Source organism: Panthera uncia, chromosome B4 (assembly GCF_023721935.1).
Source record: "Panthera uncia isolate 11264 chromosome B4, Puncia_PCG_1.0, whole genome shotgun sequence".
In the NCBI taxonomy this organism is placed as follows: domain Eukaryota; kingdom Metazoa; phylum Chordata; class Mammalia; order Carnivora; family Felidae; genus Panthera; species Panthera uncia.
In genome coordinates, this window is record NC_064809.1 from 18,914,975 (window position 1) to 18,931,882 (window position 16,908).

Below are 16,908 nucleotides of genomic sequence, written 5' to 3' on the forward strand. Positions count from 1 at the left end.
TTAACAAGAATCAAGTTTCTTCCCGTCTCCTTATGGCTCTATCATATGCCATATGTCACTACTGACCTTTACTTTTTCCTCTGTCGACTCTCAATACATTTCCCCCACTTCGTGACTTTACTTACTCATGACTCCTGCTTACTCAAAGCGTAGGCTTACTCCTGACTTCCTTCTTTGCGCCTTTAAACTTTTCGTAATACAACCAGTTAACCAACTTGCTCTATGTCGTGAACTCGGTCTTGTCAGAGAGATGTGGACAGGATCAGTCACCACCATCCCTGTTGGACCAAGTTCTTGTGCAGTCCCCATTCAGGGCTCCCAGGCAGCCTATGAGTTGGTCACCTAGACCCAATCAGCTGTGATCAGGGTGGTGAGATGACACGAGATAACAAAAATTAATTTGGGCCACCGTGGTCTTGGATAGCGGCCCTCTGGAAAACCTGGGCTAAGAACCAGAAACTAATTCATTTAAAGAACAATCTAATAACTAGATTTGGGCCGCAGGAAAATTCCTTACTCTCTCAAGTGCATTTCTCCGTTTCAGTCTACTATTCTCTTTCATGTTTGTTACTTATTAAAAAAAAAAAAAAAATAGAAAAGTGTTAAAGATCAAATGCCATGGTATAAATACAAAATCAGTAACTAGGTCCTTTGTTCTCATATTGACTTTGTACCCTTTAACTCTGTTTTCTCATTCTGTTTTTCATAATTCTGCTGCTCCCAAATACAAATATAATAGACAAAGCCCTGAGAATTTTGCTTAGAACTGCAGAAAGTAGCTCACACTTGGCCCATATCCAGTTTTCTGCCACCACAAAACTCTTATTCAATCCCCCTGTGTAGGAGAAGAAGATTACAATAAAGAAAAGAACAAAACTTTCCTTCTATCTACTTTTTAATTTATTTATGTCCGAGTATTTTTGTAAAAAAAAATTATTTTGGTCGCCTTCTCGTGGTCACGTAGATCTCAATTACCTAGAAAACTGATGTCACGATGTTTAAGTTAATAAAATGATAAGCATGATATATCCTAAATCCAAATTAGTTTAGTTCGGGGAAAAAAAAAAATCCTGCTAAGTTATTCATTACTCTGTGGCTTGGGTTATAAGGAGTAAATTTATTATCACAGAGGGAAAAAAAATCTTAGAGGGAGAAAAAGTAAATTCGTCAAATGAATAAATAATCTGTTCTGTAATTTGAAATATCATCAGCACATTGGATGATTAATATCGTACAAATATTCATTTGATACTTTTGGAATATGAAAAACAAAAGCTCAAGGTCAGGAAGACTTGTTTATTCTGTGAGTCAGTGTTCTAAATGTGTCATCCATACTGTTTATCAGTTTACAATTAGGAGGGTTTATGCATCATGAAAGAGGAACTTTTACAAAATAATATAGTAAAGCTAAGATCCTAGTCCCAGTAGATTCCTAGGAGGGTACAAACAGGGACTAACTCACTTTTTCCAACTAGGGGAAGTTTAGGGGAAAAAAAGCAATTATGTGCTATGATAAATGAGCCGTTCTTAGCTGAGAAATCAGAGCAACTCCCTGTTTCATGTACTCGATTTGTGCATTTTCTGTGCTTTGCTCCGAGCTGTTCCTTTCATCTTGCTAACACAAGAAAATTAAAATTCTACCATTGAGAACATATGAGGAATTTAATCTTGAAAGAAGTGAACTACAATGCTGTCCTATTGTAGTGCTTTGATATAAACTCAGATACTGAGCTGGAAAAAGCATAAGATTATTATCATTTAAAACTGTGTTTATTTGGGGGAGGAAGACACGTTTTGAATGACTCTCAAATGGAAGTGCACTGAAGCCAGCAGATAACTACGGTGTGATTTAATGTAAGTTGTCACGGTAAACCTAATTCCCGGGGTAGCAGCAACGACCCAAGCACCAAGAGACCAAGGTGAGAACCAAGAAGTAGAACCATTTTGTTATATCCTGCATTTATTTAAGCAAACCGAATGTGTAGAGATAGGAAATTAAAGCGTTGTAATGTCTTACAAATACAGAAAGAAGACACAGAATAATAATACCCTGAAGAGAGTGCATCCGAACACAGTTGTATCACAGAACATCTGCAGTGACCACATTGAAGCCATGGCCGACACATCCACCTGTCATTCTTGTTCTGACATCGTTCAAGGAGATTTAATAGATCAATCGGCGATTTGCTTTTTCAACAAATAGCACTACTCATGATTATAGTAGCCTTGAAGGGTTTGTGAGTGACTATACTAAACACACATGATGCTCGGCTTAAGGTGTTATTTCAGTGCCGTTGTACATTATCCCGGGGGAAATAATGTCTTAGTACACAATTACTGTGACATCCACTAAAATGTGAACTAGTTTGCATAGGTTAGTCCTTTGGGCAGCACGATGTTGCTCTAGTCCACCAAGGCTTAAAGATTCACAGTGTAGAGGAAAAAAACATGAATTAAAGCATTTCTACTAAAATATATTTTAATAGCTGGTGTTAATTTGCATAACAAAAGCCAAATTATGTTCATAACATCGTATCATTCTATAAGCCCCTTCATTTCAAAAAACATCGTTTCCACCCAAACCGTCTGCTCTCAAAGTTAGCACAACCTTGCAAATGAATCATCAACCACAACTGCACATTTTTGGAGCAAACAGAATCCAAACTGCACACTGGTTTAGTTCTCTATTCCCATCACAGGTCAAAGGCCAACATGTCCACACCACGCCTGCCACAGGTCTGGTGCTGCCTCTAAAGGCTCCACCATTCATTGTATGGACACTGAAGAAATGGGACTGTGATGCGGTTTTCTCTTTACCTTCAAAGCAAATCATTCTTTACAGCAACTGGATTACAAAGAAGCGTGTACTATGCGAACCGGACACCGTGTAGCAAACACAAAAAGCATCTGAATTCCATGGCTGTACTGAAGTGATATGGACAGCTGGGGAGAAATCTGCCCTGGGGATCCTTCCAGGCTTGTGGACCCCAAGCGGTCTAGACATCGTGAAATGACGGCCACACAAGCATCATACAGTGTCCTGATTTTTTTTTTTTTTTTTTTTTTTTAATGAACAGTTGACAGTCAGCTGCCTGGAAAGGATCCAAAGGGCCATGGAATACTTCAGAAAGAGACTTCCGTTTTAGCATTCTTAACTGAGTTCGCGTTGTTCCTCGCTTAACTGAAGCTTTCTCGCCTCGGAGTCACGTTACCCAGAACATGCACGCTCTAGCCACTTTTAGATTATCAGAAGCAAATAGCTAAGGTATAATGACATTTATGAAGTGAATCTCATCTTCTGCAATGAATTCAGCCTCATAACATAATGCTTCTATCTTACAATAGGTATTTTAAGTCTCAGGCCTGAAGTTAATGTTTATGCATCCTGACTATATATAGAAATCCACAAAGAACCTTTCAGAAATAGATGGGGAAAGTCAGTGTTTTCTAAAGTTCTAAACCTTTACAGGTAAAATACAATCGGTTACCACCTTCCGGATCTGTCAGGAGCGTCTCACTCCCCCACCACAAAAATACCAGTCGTGTATAATAAAATATTACTATAGAATAGATAAAAGTTTGCTTGCTTGCTTGGTTTTCTTTCCAAGACCATCATGGATTAACAAGGGCAATCAAAAAGGCACCTTTTTAAAATATATCTATATTATAATTTTGGTATAAACTCCATCCACTTTATATAGGGGATGTGTTATTAAAGGATCACACACGTTTTCTTTATCTTTTCATTAAAAACATGTCGCTGCACGTGGACGCACCTGAAAAAGAGATGTATGTACCTCCTGAACTTCACTGTTCGAGAAAAGTCTGTTTCCCGCCCTCCCGCAGCATCGTCAAGCCCGACGGGGAGATGACGGGGGAGAAAGACCGCGGGCAGCCTGCCAACACCACACCTCCATCATCTTCGAGCAAAGAACCAAGCTCTTTGGCAAGAGAGGGGCCAGTCCAACCTCCTCCACGTTCACAACAAGGTGCCCGGAGAAATTGTGCTGGCAAATTCCTGTGTGGACTCTGGAGGTGGGGGAAGCCTGAGGAACAGGCAGGGACCACGCGGGGATCTGACAACCAGATACAAATTTTAAACTGGGCTACGCTGCGGATGTGTAAACAGGACAAGAGGGTGTGAAGAAATTTGTTTTGCCACAGGTGAGAAATAGAAATCCTCCCTAGAGAATGAGAATTAGTAAAAACGCTTGCTACAAAAACTCACAACACAGGTCCTCTATCCTGTTGGCTCTGCTTTTCTCAAGAGAGACAGGATCCGCGTGGAGTTGTGTTTTGGGAACCTTATACGCACGTGTCAACCTGCTCCTTTGTGCTTTTTATCAGGCTTGAGAATGCATCAGATTCAGAAAATCAAGTGCATGCTCCCTGTGCTTGAGCATTTCCCAGTCTCCTTTAACTTGATTTGTAAAAGACGGATTTTTTTTCCAACCCTTCCTTCGCCGCCGGCGTTATGTATGAGATACGGGTCGCCAAATTGAAGGGGGGAGGCGCGTGCAAAGTGGAACACTTGTTCGAGAATGTAGTTTTGAAAAATGATCCTGTAAAAATAGCACTTTGGTATTATACATGTATGTTTCCTGTATTTCTGCCGAGATGCTCAATATCCTGACAAGTTTTAGTAACAGTGACATTATCAAGTTATGGTGTCGGGAGCACGTGACATCTCGGTCTCCCTCAGTCTTTATGGTAGAGTAACTGCTCTCTAGTTAAATTCTGAGCAGGCCTTGACCCCTAGAGGCTGGGAGCAGAAACATCCCGCTGTGCAAACATTATGGGAAGTTTCCAATCTTAGGAGAATTATTCCCCTAATAATTATTGACTTCTACATTCCATGAATCTGATTTTGAAATTAGTGGATGAGAATGACCGTGGAGCATCAAACTGCTGCCTTACGGTATTTTCTCAAAATCATAAGCATCATGTCAAGTCTGCTGCTGTTCAAATGTGCTATTTCTCAAAAACTGTACCCGTCCCACACTTAGTCTGCAGATGTCATCAACGACTTCACAAAAAGTGGACTGTCTGGGGGAAATATAAGTAAATCGAGCAAGTTCATTGCGCTAGGTTTTAACGCACAGAAATTTTTGTAAGAATGTTTCAATTTCAGCTTGTGTTTGTCGGTTTGCCTGCGAGACTATCAAAACACGAATGGGGTCGATTTAATCATGACCGACCATTTCACTGGTAGAAAAAAATCAGTCCAGTTGGTTATGTAGTCGTCTGTGAAACCCCCTCAAAAAGACTCTCTAGGTTTTTTTACCCAAATTCCTGTCTTTTCTTTTTCTGTGAATGTCTTACAGATGCAGCTCGAGTGTAACAAAGCTTTATTTGCTCTTTTAGCCGGATCGAATGAAACTATCGATTTTCAAAAGTATGCGCTAACTTTTCAAAAAGTATAAATGAGTTAGCATTTGGTTTTGGACTCCTAAACACTTCAAAAAAAAAAAAGGTACTTTATAGGATGTTTTGTTAATTTCTTTGCATATACTATAGAAGGGAGATATCCCCAAGATCCATACATTTTACCATATTTCTGTGACTTGGCTTTTCCAGCTTCATCACTGTAGAGTGAGTCTGTAGAGTCAGACCTCCAAAAACACTACCCTCCTGCACGTCTGAACCCATCAGAAAGACACAGAGTCGCTGATGGACGTGCATTTCTCCAGTGATCTAGACTGTGGACCACAGGCGAACCTTCATGAGCCACCAGCAAGGGCTGTAGCATGGCTGTGAGTCCAGAAAGAGCCTGCAAGGTCTCTCATTTCAAATTCGAGACAGGACAACAGTTGCTTTTTTCAGTGGACAACCTATTGGGCCTATACCTAAAATCTCGGTTGGCAATTTCACCTTACCCCCTGAATGTGGTTTAGAAAAGAAAAACCAGAAGAAAGTGGAAGGGAAGTCTTTCCAAGTCTAAGCGGTTTCGGTGGCTAGATTTCCATTCCCAGATCTGAATGCCGTTTTCCAAAACAGGAAACCGGCTCATCTCGGTGTGGAGGGGGGGACTTTTTGCTCACGTGTCGCCTCTAGTACACTGCGTCGTCACTGGCTCCTAGTCCGTTTTCTTTCCTTTTCAATCAACGGCGGCATTAAGTTAATGAAAGTTGCTCAGTAAACACCTAAACCACTTATGTGCTAGAGTAGACGTCTATTTCCTAAAGGTGTAAATCCTTCGAAACTAGAGTGCAGGACAGCGAGAGGATCTCAAGCAACTTTTCCAAAGATGTTTTTCTGATGAGCTGGCCGCTAGAGGGAGGGGCTGTGAGGTTATCAGCCACGGTTTTTGTTTTCATAACAGGGACGGGCAGTGCGGCTGCCTATGTTACAGAGCTTGAACCTACGTGACATGCAGCAGGGTAAAAGCTACTAGGGAAAGAACAGCGATGACTTTAAACTTTGCCCTTTGCGGAGTAGCTGTGACATCATTTGGTCCTGACATTCTGTGCAGTCAAGCGTAGACTCAGGCCCACAGGATGTAAGTGGAGAGAAGGGTATCCCTTGATACAAATGAGAAATAAATAGACCCAAGTCAGCCTAGGGAACAAGGAAATGTCTGTTCGGTAGAAGTTTCTAGGTCCCTAAGGCCACCAGTCAGTATAATTGTAACCAAACTGTCATTCTGCCACTGCTTATGTTTATTAGGCAATTTTCACTTGAATTGGAAATTCCCCAATGACTCAAAAGCTAACTGTTTTTAAACCATTGGCCATGTTACTGAACTAAGAGAATCGGCTTCTGGTGGTTCCAAAGTGGCAGCTAAGGAGTTTCAGAGACTTGTTACATTTAAGGGACACTCAACATCTCTATTAAAGTCTACAAAAATACATTTCCCAGCGGTGTTCGAAAGCCAGTCAAAGGAAACCATTAACACAGTTAGCAGCACCAGGGTCTCCAGACCTAAAGATTTTGTTTACAGCAACTCCTGAAAATGCTGCTGTTTTCAGCCCAGAAGTCATTCCCTCTTCCTGGTACCTGCGTGTCTAATTGTCAAAGTAGAGAGAGATTATTGTAAAATAACTGCCAGGTTGTCTTAAAAGTATCTTCTAGCCTTTAAAAAGATTAGGTCTAGTATACATTAGAATAAAGCTCAAAGACAAGGGGAGATAATTAATTAACAAACTCGATGTAATTCGCCGGGAGCATCCCCGTTTTCCCAGTTCTCTGCACCGTGCCGTACATCCAGCCGTCGTCGATGGGCTGCACGTTGACGATGTAGTCGCCGTCCCTGAAGGAGACTTCGTCTTCATCCTGGGCGCTGTAATCGTACATGGCTCGGTAGGTCCTCTGAGAAAGGAAAGAGCGGGTCACGTGACGGATACGAACTAGTTACGGCCACAAATGCCAATCACAGCAAGCCAGCCCCCACGCGGTAAGGTAACTACTAGGAATGTTCCCCAGTATAGGACTTATTTCTGGAGATCTGCACACCTGAGCCTAGCGTCTGTCTCAGTTGTGTCCGGCTCCAGTTTACCAGTCTAGCAAAAAGGTTAATGTTTGGGGGCCCAGAATGGGGACAGAGAAAGGCCCTAGTTACAATCACCAGCCCATCAACAAAGTAAGCTTTGAAGCAGTAAAGCCACCTTCCCCAGCTACAGATAACCCCAGAGACCTCACGTCATGGAGATTCTCCCCTCTTCCACATTCTTCAGAGAAAAGCTCTCCTAGTGGAGACACAGCCACGTCGCTGTTGCTGTCCCCCATCCCCGCCAGGGAGAGGAAATGAATTTTTCTTAAACAGATACAAAGGATTTTTGCTTCCTCTTAAAAACACGTAACACAAATAAAAGAAAAACACATAATATACTTACTTTGTAGGTTTCTGAATCCCGGTGACCGAAATTTAGTACACAAGTATTCTGAATCTTGAGGTACGCATAACATAATAGGGAAAATTTTCACTTTCTAACTTTAAACTATATTACAAAGCTATAGTAATCAAAACACTGTGGTACTGACATAAACACATAGATCGATGGAACAGAACAGGGACCCCAGCAATAAACCCATGCATATATGGTCAATTAATTTATGATGAAGGGGCCAAGAATACATAGCGGGAAAGGACAGCCCCTTCAGTAAATGGTGCTGGGAAAAGTGGACAACAACATGTGAAAGAATGAAACTGGGCCACTCTCTTACACCATACACAAAAATTAACCCAAAATACGTTAAAGTCTTGAATGTTTGACTTAAAAGCATAAAACTCTTAGGGAAAAAAAAAAAAAAAACATAGACAGGAAGCTTCTTGACATTGGTCTTGGAAATGATTATCTGGAATTGATACCAAAAGCAAAAATAACCGTGTGGGACCACATCAAACTAAAACGTTCCTGTGCAGCAAAGAACACCACCAACAAAACAAAAAGGAACGTACCAACTGGGAGAAGATCTCTGCACATCACACATCTGCCGTGTGGTTCGTACCCAGAGTATAAATTTAGTTTCACCACATTTGTTTTCATTACAGACCAAGAATTTAGTTAATGTGAACGCTGGAAAATCTCAAAATTCAGTGAATTCAGGGACTGAGGAAACTGGCTGAGACACAAAGAAGGTCAGAGCTGGTAAAGCTGAATTCCAACTGCTTAGAAGGACCGCTTGTTGCTGAGGGCTAAGGTTAAGCTACTGTGTCCAGAGGGTGGAGAGAATTTAGCACAAGATGCCCATGTGACTAGATGACCTTGAACAGTGCTTCCAAACTTCACATTTCGTGAAGGAATCAGGAAGTACTTCAAGATTTCCAGTGGGAGGTTTCGAAGACATACGCTGGCCATGTCATTTGGGCTGTAGTGGCCATTTGGATTGCCGGCCATTTGGATTAATGTGACCCGATATTTGTGCTTTCTCGACCTGAAGGAAGATCACAGTTGGCTAATGCCCATCATGAGGTCACAATCAGGATATCGTTCTGGTAGAGTCTTTCTATGTTTTACTGGTTACATGTTTTCACATCATGCTTTCCTTTCTCAGTGGTTTACCTCTGTAAGTCTTTTGCTTTCTTCAAAAGGGTACAAACAGCAAGGTCAGCATTTACCCTTTATGTGAAAATGGAAAATATTCCATGCAAATCGATTCCATATGTATTTCTATTTTGGAGACAAAACGGGAAGAGCAGGGAAGAACAAACACTTCAAACTGATACTTACTAGATTTGGTGAGTGCTGCATTGACCTCACGGATGACAGGCTGGTCTGGTGCATGTACCCATAGCCTTGAGAATGGCTTTGCTGATAGGCTCCAGGAAGGACAGGTGCTGCACATTAAACACACACACAGATGCCTCAAAGCGAGTCTCAAAATACCCCTCCCAAGTCCTCAAGTGACGCCATGCTCTGCTAGAATCCTCTGAAACAAAATGCCATGTCCAGTGTCTTGTGCAATTGGGGTAGTGATGTTAATAGTGATCTCTAGATTAGCACACATTTCGGCCACTAAGCACAGACAGAGGGAATCAGTTTAACAGGCGGTGAAAATATGTTCTAGAAATATTTGTGTTACTTGACTGCAGATGCTCCGTGCAAACAACACGAGTACAAAACAAAAATTTCCCATAACCTTTTAACAAAATCTCATTTTTACTGAGCTATGTAATCCCCTTAGACAGTTTCTAAAATAAAAAAAAATAAGAAGAAGAAATGTTGGGGGCGCCTGGGTGGCTCAGTTAAGCGTCCGACTTCGGCTCAGGTCATGATCTCGCAGTTTGTGAGTTCAAGCCCCACATCGGGCTCACTGCTGTCAGTGCAGAGCCTGCTCGGATCTTCCGTCCCCCTCTCTCTGTGCCCCTCTCCCACACTCTCTGTCTTTCACAAAATAAATAAATAAATAAACTTGGAAATTTTTTTTAAATAAGAAATTTTTAAAAATTTAATCCGATTGGCAAACCAATGATAGAGTATGAATGTTTTCACAGAAATAACGAATGCTCTCAATATTTCAAGACATACAGCTGAATACAACTTTACAAAGATGGTAAATATAGCATATGGTTAGCTTAGCAGTTAATAATGAGTCTATCCCCCTAAAAGAAGACTTTATTTAGAATATATAAATTCTCCATTTTATTTTGCCTGTAAGTCAAGACTAAATAAGTCGGCCGAGTATGTTACCAAAGCCTAACAAATCAAAGCATGTAAAGAATTTCATAAACATCCTTCTATGTCAAAAAAAAAAAAAAAGCAAAAGAAAAGAAAATAGTAACATAACATTCACTCACTGTGTGCTGTTCTTATCACTAATTGGGACATTCAAAAGACATCATTCCTGTTTTGAAGAACACTGAATTCTAGAGAAACCTACAGAGAAACTAGATACAAACCCCACAAACTCAGTAGGTGGATGCTTGCGTGTGTGTTTCTAAGTATATTTAATTATTTGTAATTAGAAGCATGGGGCTGGCTATGAATCAGAGTATTTTGGTAGCACGCCCTTCGTTGTATCTTGAATAATCATATGATACATTAGTAAGACTTATACATGTGCTATAAAAATCCATAATAGGTTTCCATTTTTGCTCAACTGGGTTGAGTATGTAAAGTAATTACCCTAGGTTGATTGATTTAGGACAGTTTTTATAATAAAAGAATAAAGCTGATATAATTCTTGGGTACTATAAATAATTAATATTTTATAAGTGGCATGTGCAGTCTAACGATATATGAGAACGTCAAACTTTAAAGAAGTTGAATCATCAGAAAATTACAAATCATTAATGTGTTCTCCAGATAACAGTGATATTAGGTTGAATGGAAATTTTTAAAAAGTTCTTGAATTAATTCATATTACAGTGTGGCTACAGATCGTGTTTATTTATTGTCTCGATGTTCAAAGAGACAAAGAGAAGCTGCCAAGAGAAGCTGCCAAGACCTTTACTTGGATTGTAGAACATTCTAAAGTTATTAAAGCATTAAATATCAAATACTTGAGAACATCGCACTTCTTAACATTATCAGCTCAACTTAAATATTTAATGTCAAGAGGAAGTCAGGCATATCGTCAAAATTCACTCATGAAGAAAAAATAATGAAATCCCTAAAAATATCTAAGTCCACTTAATCAGCTGAGGAGAAGAGGCTTTTCTGTGTGTTGGATGCCCTGCCCATTCATTTCTTCACTCCCTCGATACTCAGCAAATATTGACTGAGTGAGTTCATGTGTGCCCAGGGCTTACTACATTGCCTGTCACTTAGTAAGCCTCCATAAATTTTAACAACTATCACCATCCACTACGTTCAAAGCATGCCAGGCATGAAAGGACAGGAGTGACAAAAACAATTGCTCTCCCCAAGCAATAGTGACCCTGGACATCTGTCCTTTGCCGAGCTGAAGACATGGCTCAGAATACTTAGGGCATTTCCAGTTAAATATGTAAGTCAAGGGCACCAATTGTACCCCCAGACTGGCAGCCGTGACTGGTTTTTAGCCATTGAAACAAATCAGTGCTGAGGCACCTGGGTGGTTCAGTCGGTTGGGCGTCCGACTTCGGCTCAGGTCATGATCTCACGGTTTATGAGTTTGAGCCCCGCATCTGGCTCTGTGCTGACAGCTCGGAGCCCGAAGCCTGCTTCCAATCCTGTGTCTCATTTTCTCTCTGCCCCTCCCCCACTTGTGCTCTGTCTGTCTCTCAAAAATAAATAAATGTAAAAATAAAAAAAAATTTAAACAAGTCAGTGCTTTATAACTTATTATTTTAATCTATTGGTAAATTCTAAAAGTTAAATGTAAAACTCCTATAAACTTGCTTAAAATTAAAAAAAAAACTTTTATCTTTTGTTACACTATCAAACTGACCTTCACCTTCTGATGTGCAGAGTTAAGCAAAACCATCTTAAAATATTTTGAGGGAAAACTACTAGGAAAAGACAATGATGAAAAATATTTTTAAACATGCTATCTCGTATGCTGTAATGTGTTTATGTTTATATAATTTTATGTCATAATCCCAGGACTGACAATTCAAGAGTGTTGTTGCACAGTGTTCTCTAATTTTGGCTTTTAAAAACCAAGTGTATTCATGCCTGTTCGACTGCTCAAACCTGACCTTCAAAGAGAACCTGTAGCCACTGTCAAATATAGCAAGAGAAGAAAGTGATGTATTTGCCCTAAATCTGTGTGGGTTGGAGAGAACAGGGGAGAGTTTAGAAGGAGGAACCTTGGGGTAAACATAATCTATCTTGTTCTTACGGTTTCTCCTCATGCCTTTATCGATTCCATTTCCCTCTCCAGCTGCATTACTTAATGCACGTTCCTCAAGGGCTATCAAACCTTGTTATCTGCCTTATACCTGATACAATAAAAGAGTTTTTAGGAAGCTCCTATTAGAGCTATGAAAAACATAACTGAGAGCCCAGAGGAATCAACTTACTAAAAGCACATGCCAATCTAAAAAGAGGCACAGACATTGCTTTTTTTTTTTATTGTTTTGGTACGTGATTTCTTTTGTATGTAGTGTAGGTAAAATAAGCAATAGGAGATTTAAAACAATGGCTTTGGAAATTGGGTTTATTAAGAATTTGGGTGGAAGATAGCTAGTCTGTGTGTGTGTAACATTCTTCCATGAAAATACGGAACTCCAAAGGTTTTGCAAAAGCAAGATATTAGGCTCAGGCCTAATATCAGAGAAAAACATATAGTGCCCTCTTCCTTCAACCAGGGGTCAGATTCCACCGGCACTGATACAGATGGATAACGGCGAAGGTACCATGACAGTCTTCCAATTCAAGAGTCTTGAAGTTGAAGAGTTTTTTGTTACAACGGCGTAAGAGTCATAAAACAATAGTTTCATTATCCTAAGGCAACAGCAAACACACAAATGTGACTCAATCTTCATTTCACACTGGTAAGATTTATTGACCAGAGGTCTGGAAGCTGACTCAAGCTTTAAGGATTTCAGGCTCTATTTGGAATGTCTCATAGTATTTAGAAAACCAAAATCTCTCCTCTCGTGCACCGTAAAGTTCTTCCACAAACAGCCAATACTAATATTTTCTATTTAACGTTTCTCCTTATCACGGAAGGAGATAAAGCCAAGATCAAGAAGCACGCAGACACAAAGATCATAAAACAGAGGGTGAGAATGGAAGAGGAAACATGTTTTGGAAGCTTCGCAAATCTGAAGCTGCAAAAATAAGGAAATACGCGTAAACATGCGCAGTAGAGTAAATGAACCAAGGGTATGCACCCATAATAAAAGGGGAAGAATATTCAAAAGGAGGCCAGCCCACTGTGGGGGAGAGGTTCAGAAAGCCTCACCATGACCATAGCATAATAGTAGATGGCCAAACGCCACACACAAAAATAAGAACGGTGCCTTAGCCCATTAGGGTTGGTATACAAAAAAATACCATAGACTGGATGGCTTAAATAACAAACGTTATTTCTCACTGTTCTGGAGACTAGGAAGTCCAAGATCAAGACACCGGCAGACTCAGGGGCGCCTGGGTGGCTCAGTCAGTTAAGCGTCCGACTTCGGATCAGGTCATGATCTCGCAGTTTGTGAGTTCGAGCCCCGCCTAGGGCGCTGTGCTGACAGCTCGGAGCCTGGAGCCTGCTTCCGATTCTGTGTCTCTCCATCTCTCGGCCCCTCCCCTGCTCATGTTCTGTATCTCTCTGTCTCTCAATAATAAATAAAAACATTTTTTAAAAAATTTTAAAAAAAGACACTGGCAGATTCAGAGTCTGATGAGGATCCATTTCCTGGTTCATAGATAAACTACTTCCTTCAGCTGAGCCCTCGAATGGCAGAGGGGCTGAGGGAGCCCTCTGGGCCACTAAATCCACCCTCAGGACCTAGTCACCTCTTAAAGGCCATACCTCCTACTACCATCATTTTGAGGATTAGGATTTTGACATGTGAATTGGGGAGGGACACAAGCATTTAGTCTGTAACAGCTGGCTAACCGTAAACATAACATAAGCAAAGAAAATAATTTGGGAGTGTTTCTCATAGGCTTACTTAAAAAAAAAAAATTCAGAATAAGGAGAAAATCACCCTTCAGAAGGTTTGCAATCAAGAATAGAGGATACAATCACATTACTGTCCTATTTTCTTAACAGCTGACTACAGTTTTATCACCTACTATGTGTCAAAGAACTTAGAGAATCGTGGGATGTTTTTGTTTTCAGAATAAAGAATCTCGATTTGGGCAACCACAGGGGAGTTGCAAAAATGAATGATGACCGTAAATGGGAAAGTATGAAGATACTGCTGGCCTTGAAGTAAGTATTAAATAAGGAGCCAGAACCTCATCAGAGCTCATCTTGGCCATGAGCAAGGTGGCTGAGCTGACTGGTAATAAAATAGGCCCATGATGTAGACCTTTTTGCTCAAGTAGCTTTTACGGGTGCCATCAAGGGTTCCAATTCAGAGCCTCACTTCTTCCTGGCATCTGATTCTCTCCACAAGCCCCAAGTGAGCGCTAAATCCACAACATTTATGCTGAATTCAGCGGCAAGATGCTTTTTTTTTAATCTGATAGAATTCTAAGCACTCTAGAAAATTCTTTCCCATCCCTGCAGAAGACAGAAACAAGCCAGATTGCCTCCAGGTTTTTGTTTGTTGGTTTTTAATTATAAGCTGTAAATAGACAAGTACCTAAGAAACCAGGTTACTGCATAATAAGCTATGAATCAACAGACTTTAACATAAAAGTGAGATAACCTACAATTGAGTCAAAATCACCAAGTTTTAAAGACAAGCATAATCATCGCTGGGATACAAAACAAGTGCTCAAACTTTGGAAATCATATGTAAAAATAAAAGCAATCATTACTATTTCCTATGCTAAATTTCCAGCTCTGGCCAGGCCAGAACCTTGTGGGAAGGAAAAGGGAACAGAGACAGACAGGGAATCAGTTACTCTGTGGGTGGGTTTCCATTCGGGCCTCATACTGAACTCACCTGGGATCTTTTAAAACCATGTTATGTACAGGTCCCCCAGACCAGTTAAATCAGAATCTGTGGGGTGGGAGTGAAGGGACTAAACGTCGCTGTCTTATTTTTTCAACGATTCCGAGTGATTTACATGGGCAGCCACAGTGAAGAACCACCGAGCTATCTATCAGCTTTCTCCCCAACCCGACACAAATTTGGAGGCTCACGTGACCCTATGTACGTGATTCCTAAATTCGCCCTCTCCCCCTGAAACCGACTGAATATTTGTGGTGGCTGCTTCCAAGATTCATATGCTGAAATCCAAACCCCCAAGGTGATGGTATTGGGAGGTGGGGACTTTGGGAGGTGATCTGGGACGTGAGAGCAGAGCCTCTAGAATAGGATCCGTGCCCCCAAGAGAGGCCAGAGAGTAGCCAGCTCTCTTTCCATCAGATGAGGGTACCAGAAGATACCAGTCTGCAACCTGGGAAAAGGGCCCTCGCCGAACTCAACTGTGCTGGCTGCCTGATCTCAGAGGCCCAGCCTCCAGAACTGGGGGAGACGGATTTCTGTTGTTTGTAAGCCATCTGGTCTGTGGTATTCTGTGACAGCAGGGGAAACAGGCTAAAGAAAATACACGTCTCCCCCTCCGTGACTTGTTTGTATTTGTGGAGGCGAATGTTTAGCCCCAGACACGAGAAGCAACCAGAGACCGTCAGAAGAAATCTTAGCGAGAGGAAGCTCCCTGCAGAAGAAGCCAAGAGTCCAGCTGTTCCGGTAAGGCGAGCACCAGGAGGCACCACCTAGGGAGGGCGAACCAATGGAAGCTGACCCCGCTTCGGCGAGGCTGACCAGAACAGGACCTCAGAGAGAAAGGGGGCTGTGCAGCCAAAAAATGTCTTTACAGATTCAAAAATCATCCCCCAAGCCAGTGCTAGGTTCCTACAATTTTCTCCTTCTCGACTCCGATATCATCTTTGTTTTCTTTTCTATTCTCGGATAAATGTTATTACTCTAAGGTGTTGCAAACCCCCTTTAAGACAATTCAATACATGGGAACATATTTAATCACCTAGGTATGTGTCCCTGTGACACTTCATGGGGGAAAGATGTAACATAGGACTCTGCCTTCCAAGGAACATACGCTATGAATACAATAAAATTTGATTGGATGAAGTGCTTATATGTTAGAGGACTAATTCAGTTTGCTCAGGACTCGCCCAGTTGTAGCAGAGGAAGTCCTGCTCCCCACGAACCCCCTTGGTCTCAGTCCAGTTGGGGTCCCCCTACTACAACATGCCCTGTGCTCAGTGGGTCACACGCATCAGCTGGTGAAATCGCCATTCCCTTACAGGTGGCAAAATGCCCACATTTTCCAGATGAAGAATCTGAAGGTTAGAGAGGTGCAGTAACTTGGTAAAAAAAAAAAATATCAGGGCCACGTGGAGCTGGTATTTAAATACCAACAGTCTGACCCTAGAACCCTACAGTCTATACTCTATCGTCTGACTGTACCACAGCAAAATGATATGGACGAAATGACAAGACAGTGTGAGATCAATGTGCAAATAAGCATTGTGAAATCAGAAGTGTGAAAGAGGGCGCTGTGGTCTGGAGAGCACAGGAGCTTCCAGCACGGAGGGCTTCGTGTGGAGTTGGAAGACTCCTCAGTGGACCACTCACTCCTGCGGTGGGGCAGACTGCAGAGAGGGAAAGGCGGAAGAAAAAGAAGTTTCGTGCATGGGGAGATGTGGAAGTCGGCTTCGTCGGGTTCACGGAGGTCACTGTCACTAGCACGGACTCTTTCCGTGGTAGATTCAGGGTAGAAACTCCACAGGAAGTTTAGGTGACTGTGGTTGATGATGGGACGCTAGTTACATCGCTGGAAGAAATTACGGTGAAAATGAGTCATTCACTTTTGGAAAATCCAGCTCAAGTCATAGAAAACAACATTACTTCTGAAGCGATGGCTTTCAGATTTCTTTTAAGGCTCATTTTGGCATCTGATAAGTCTC

At 41.4% G+C, this 16,908-nt stretch overlaps 1 protein-coding gene across 11 annotated transcripts in view; it reads right to left on the reverse strand.

Annotated features, from left to right (window-relative positions):
* Window positions 1–2,070: 2,070 nt before the first annotated feature.
* The window catches only part of NEBL (nebulette), a 358,160-nt gene continuing 343,322 nt past the window's right edge, over window positions 2,071–16,908 (reverse strand). For all 11 annotated transcript variants that reach the window (XM_049626931.1, XM_049626934.1, XM_049626927.1 and 8 more), the window contains 2 exons: window positions 9,171–9,277; window positions 2,071–7,308 (listed from right to left, as the gene is read on the reverse strand). In XM_049626931.1, the coding sequence (XP_049482888.1) occupies window positions 7,132–7,308; window positions 9,171–9,277 (284 nt within the window). In that variant the 3' untranslated portion in view covers window positions 2,071–7,131. The remainder of the gene's footprint in view (window positions 7,309–9,170; window positions 9,278–16,908) is intronic.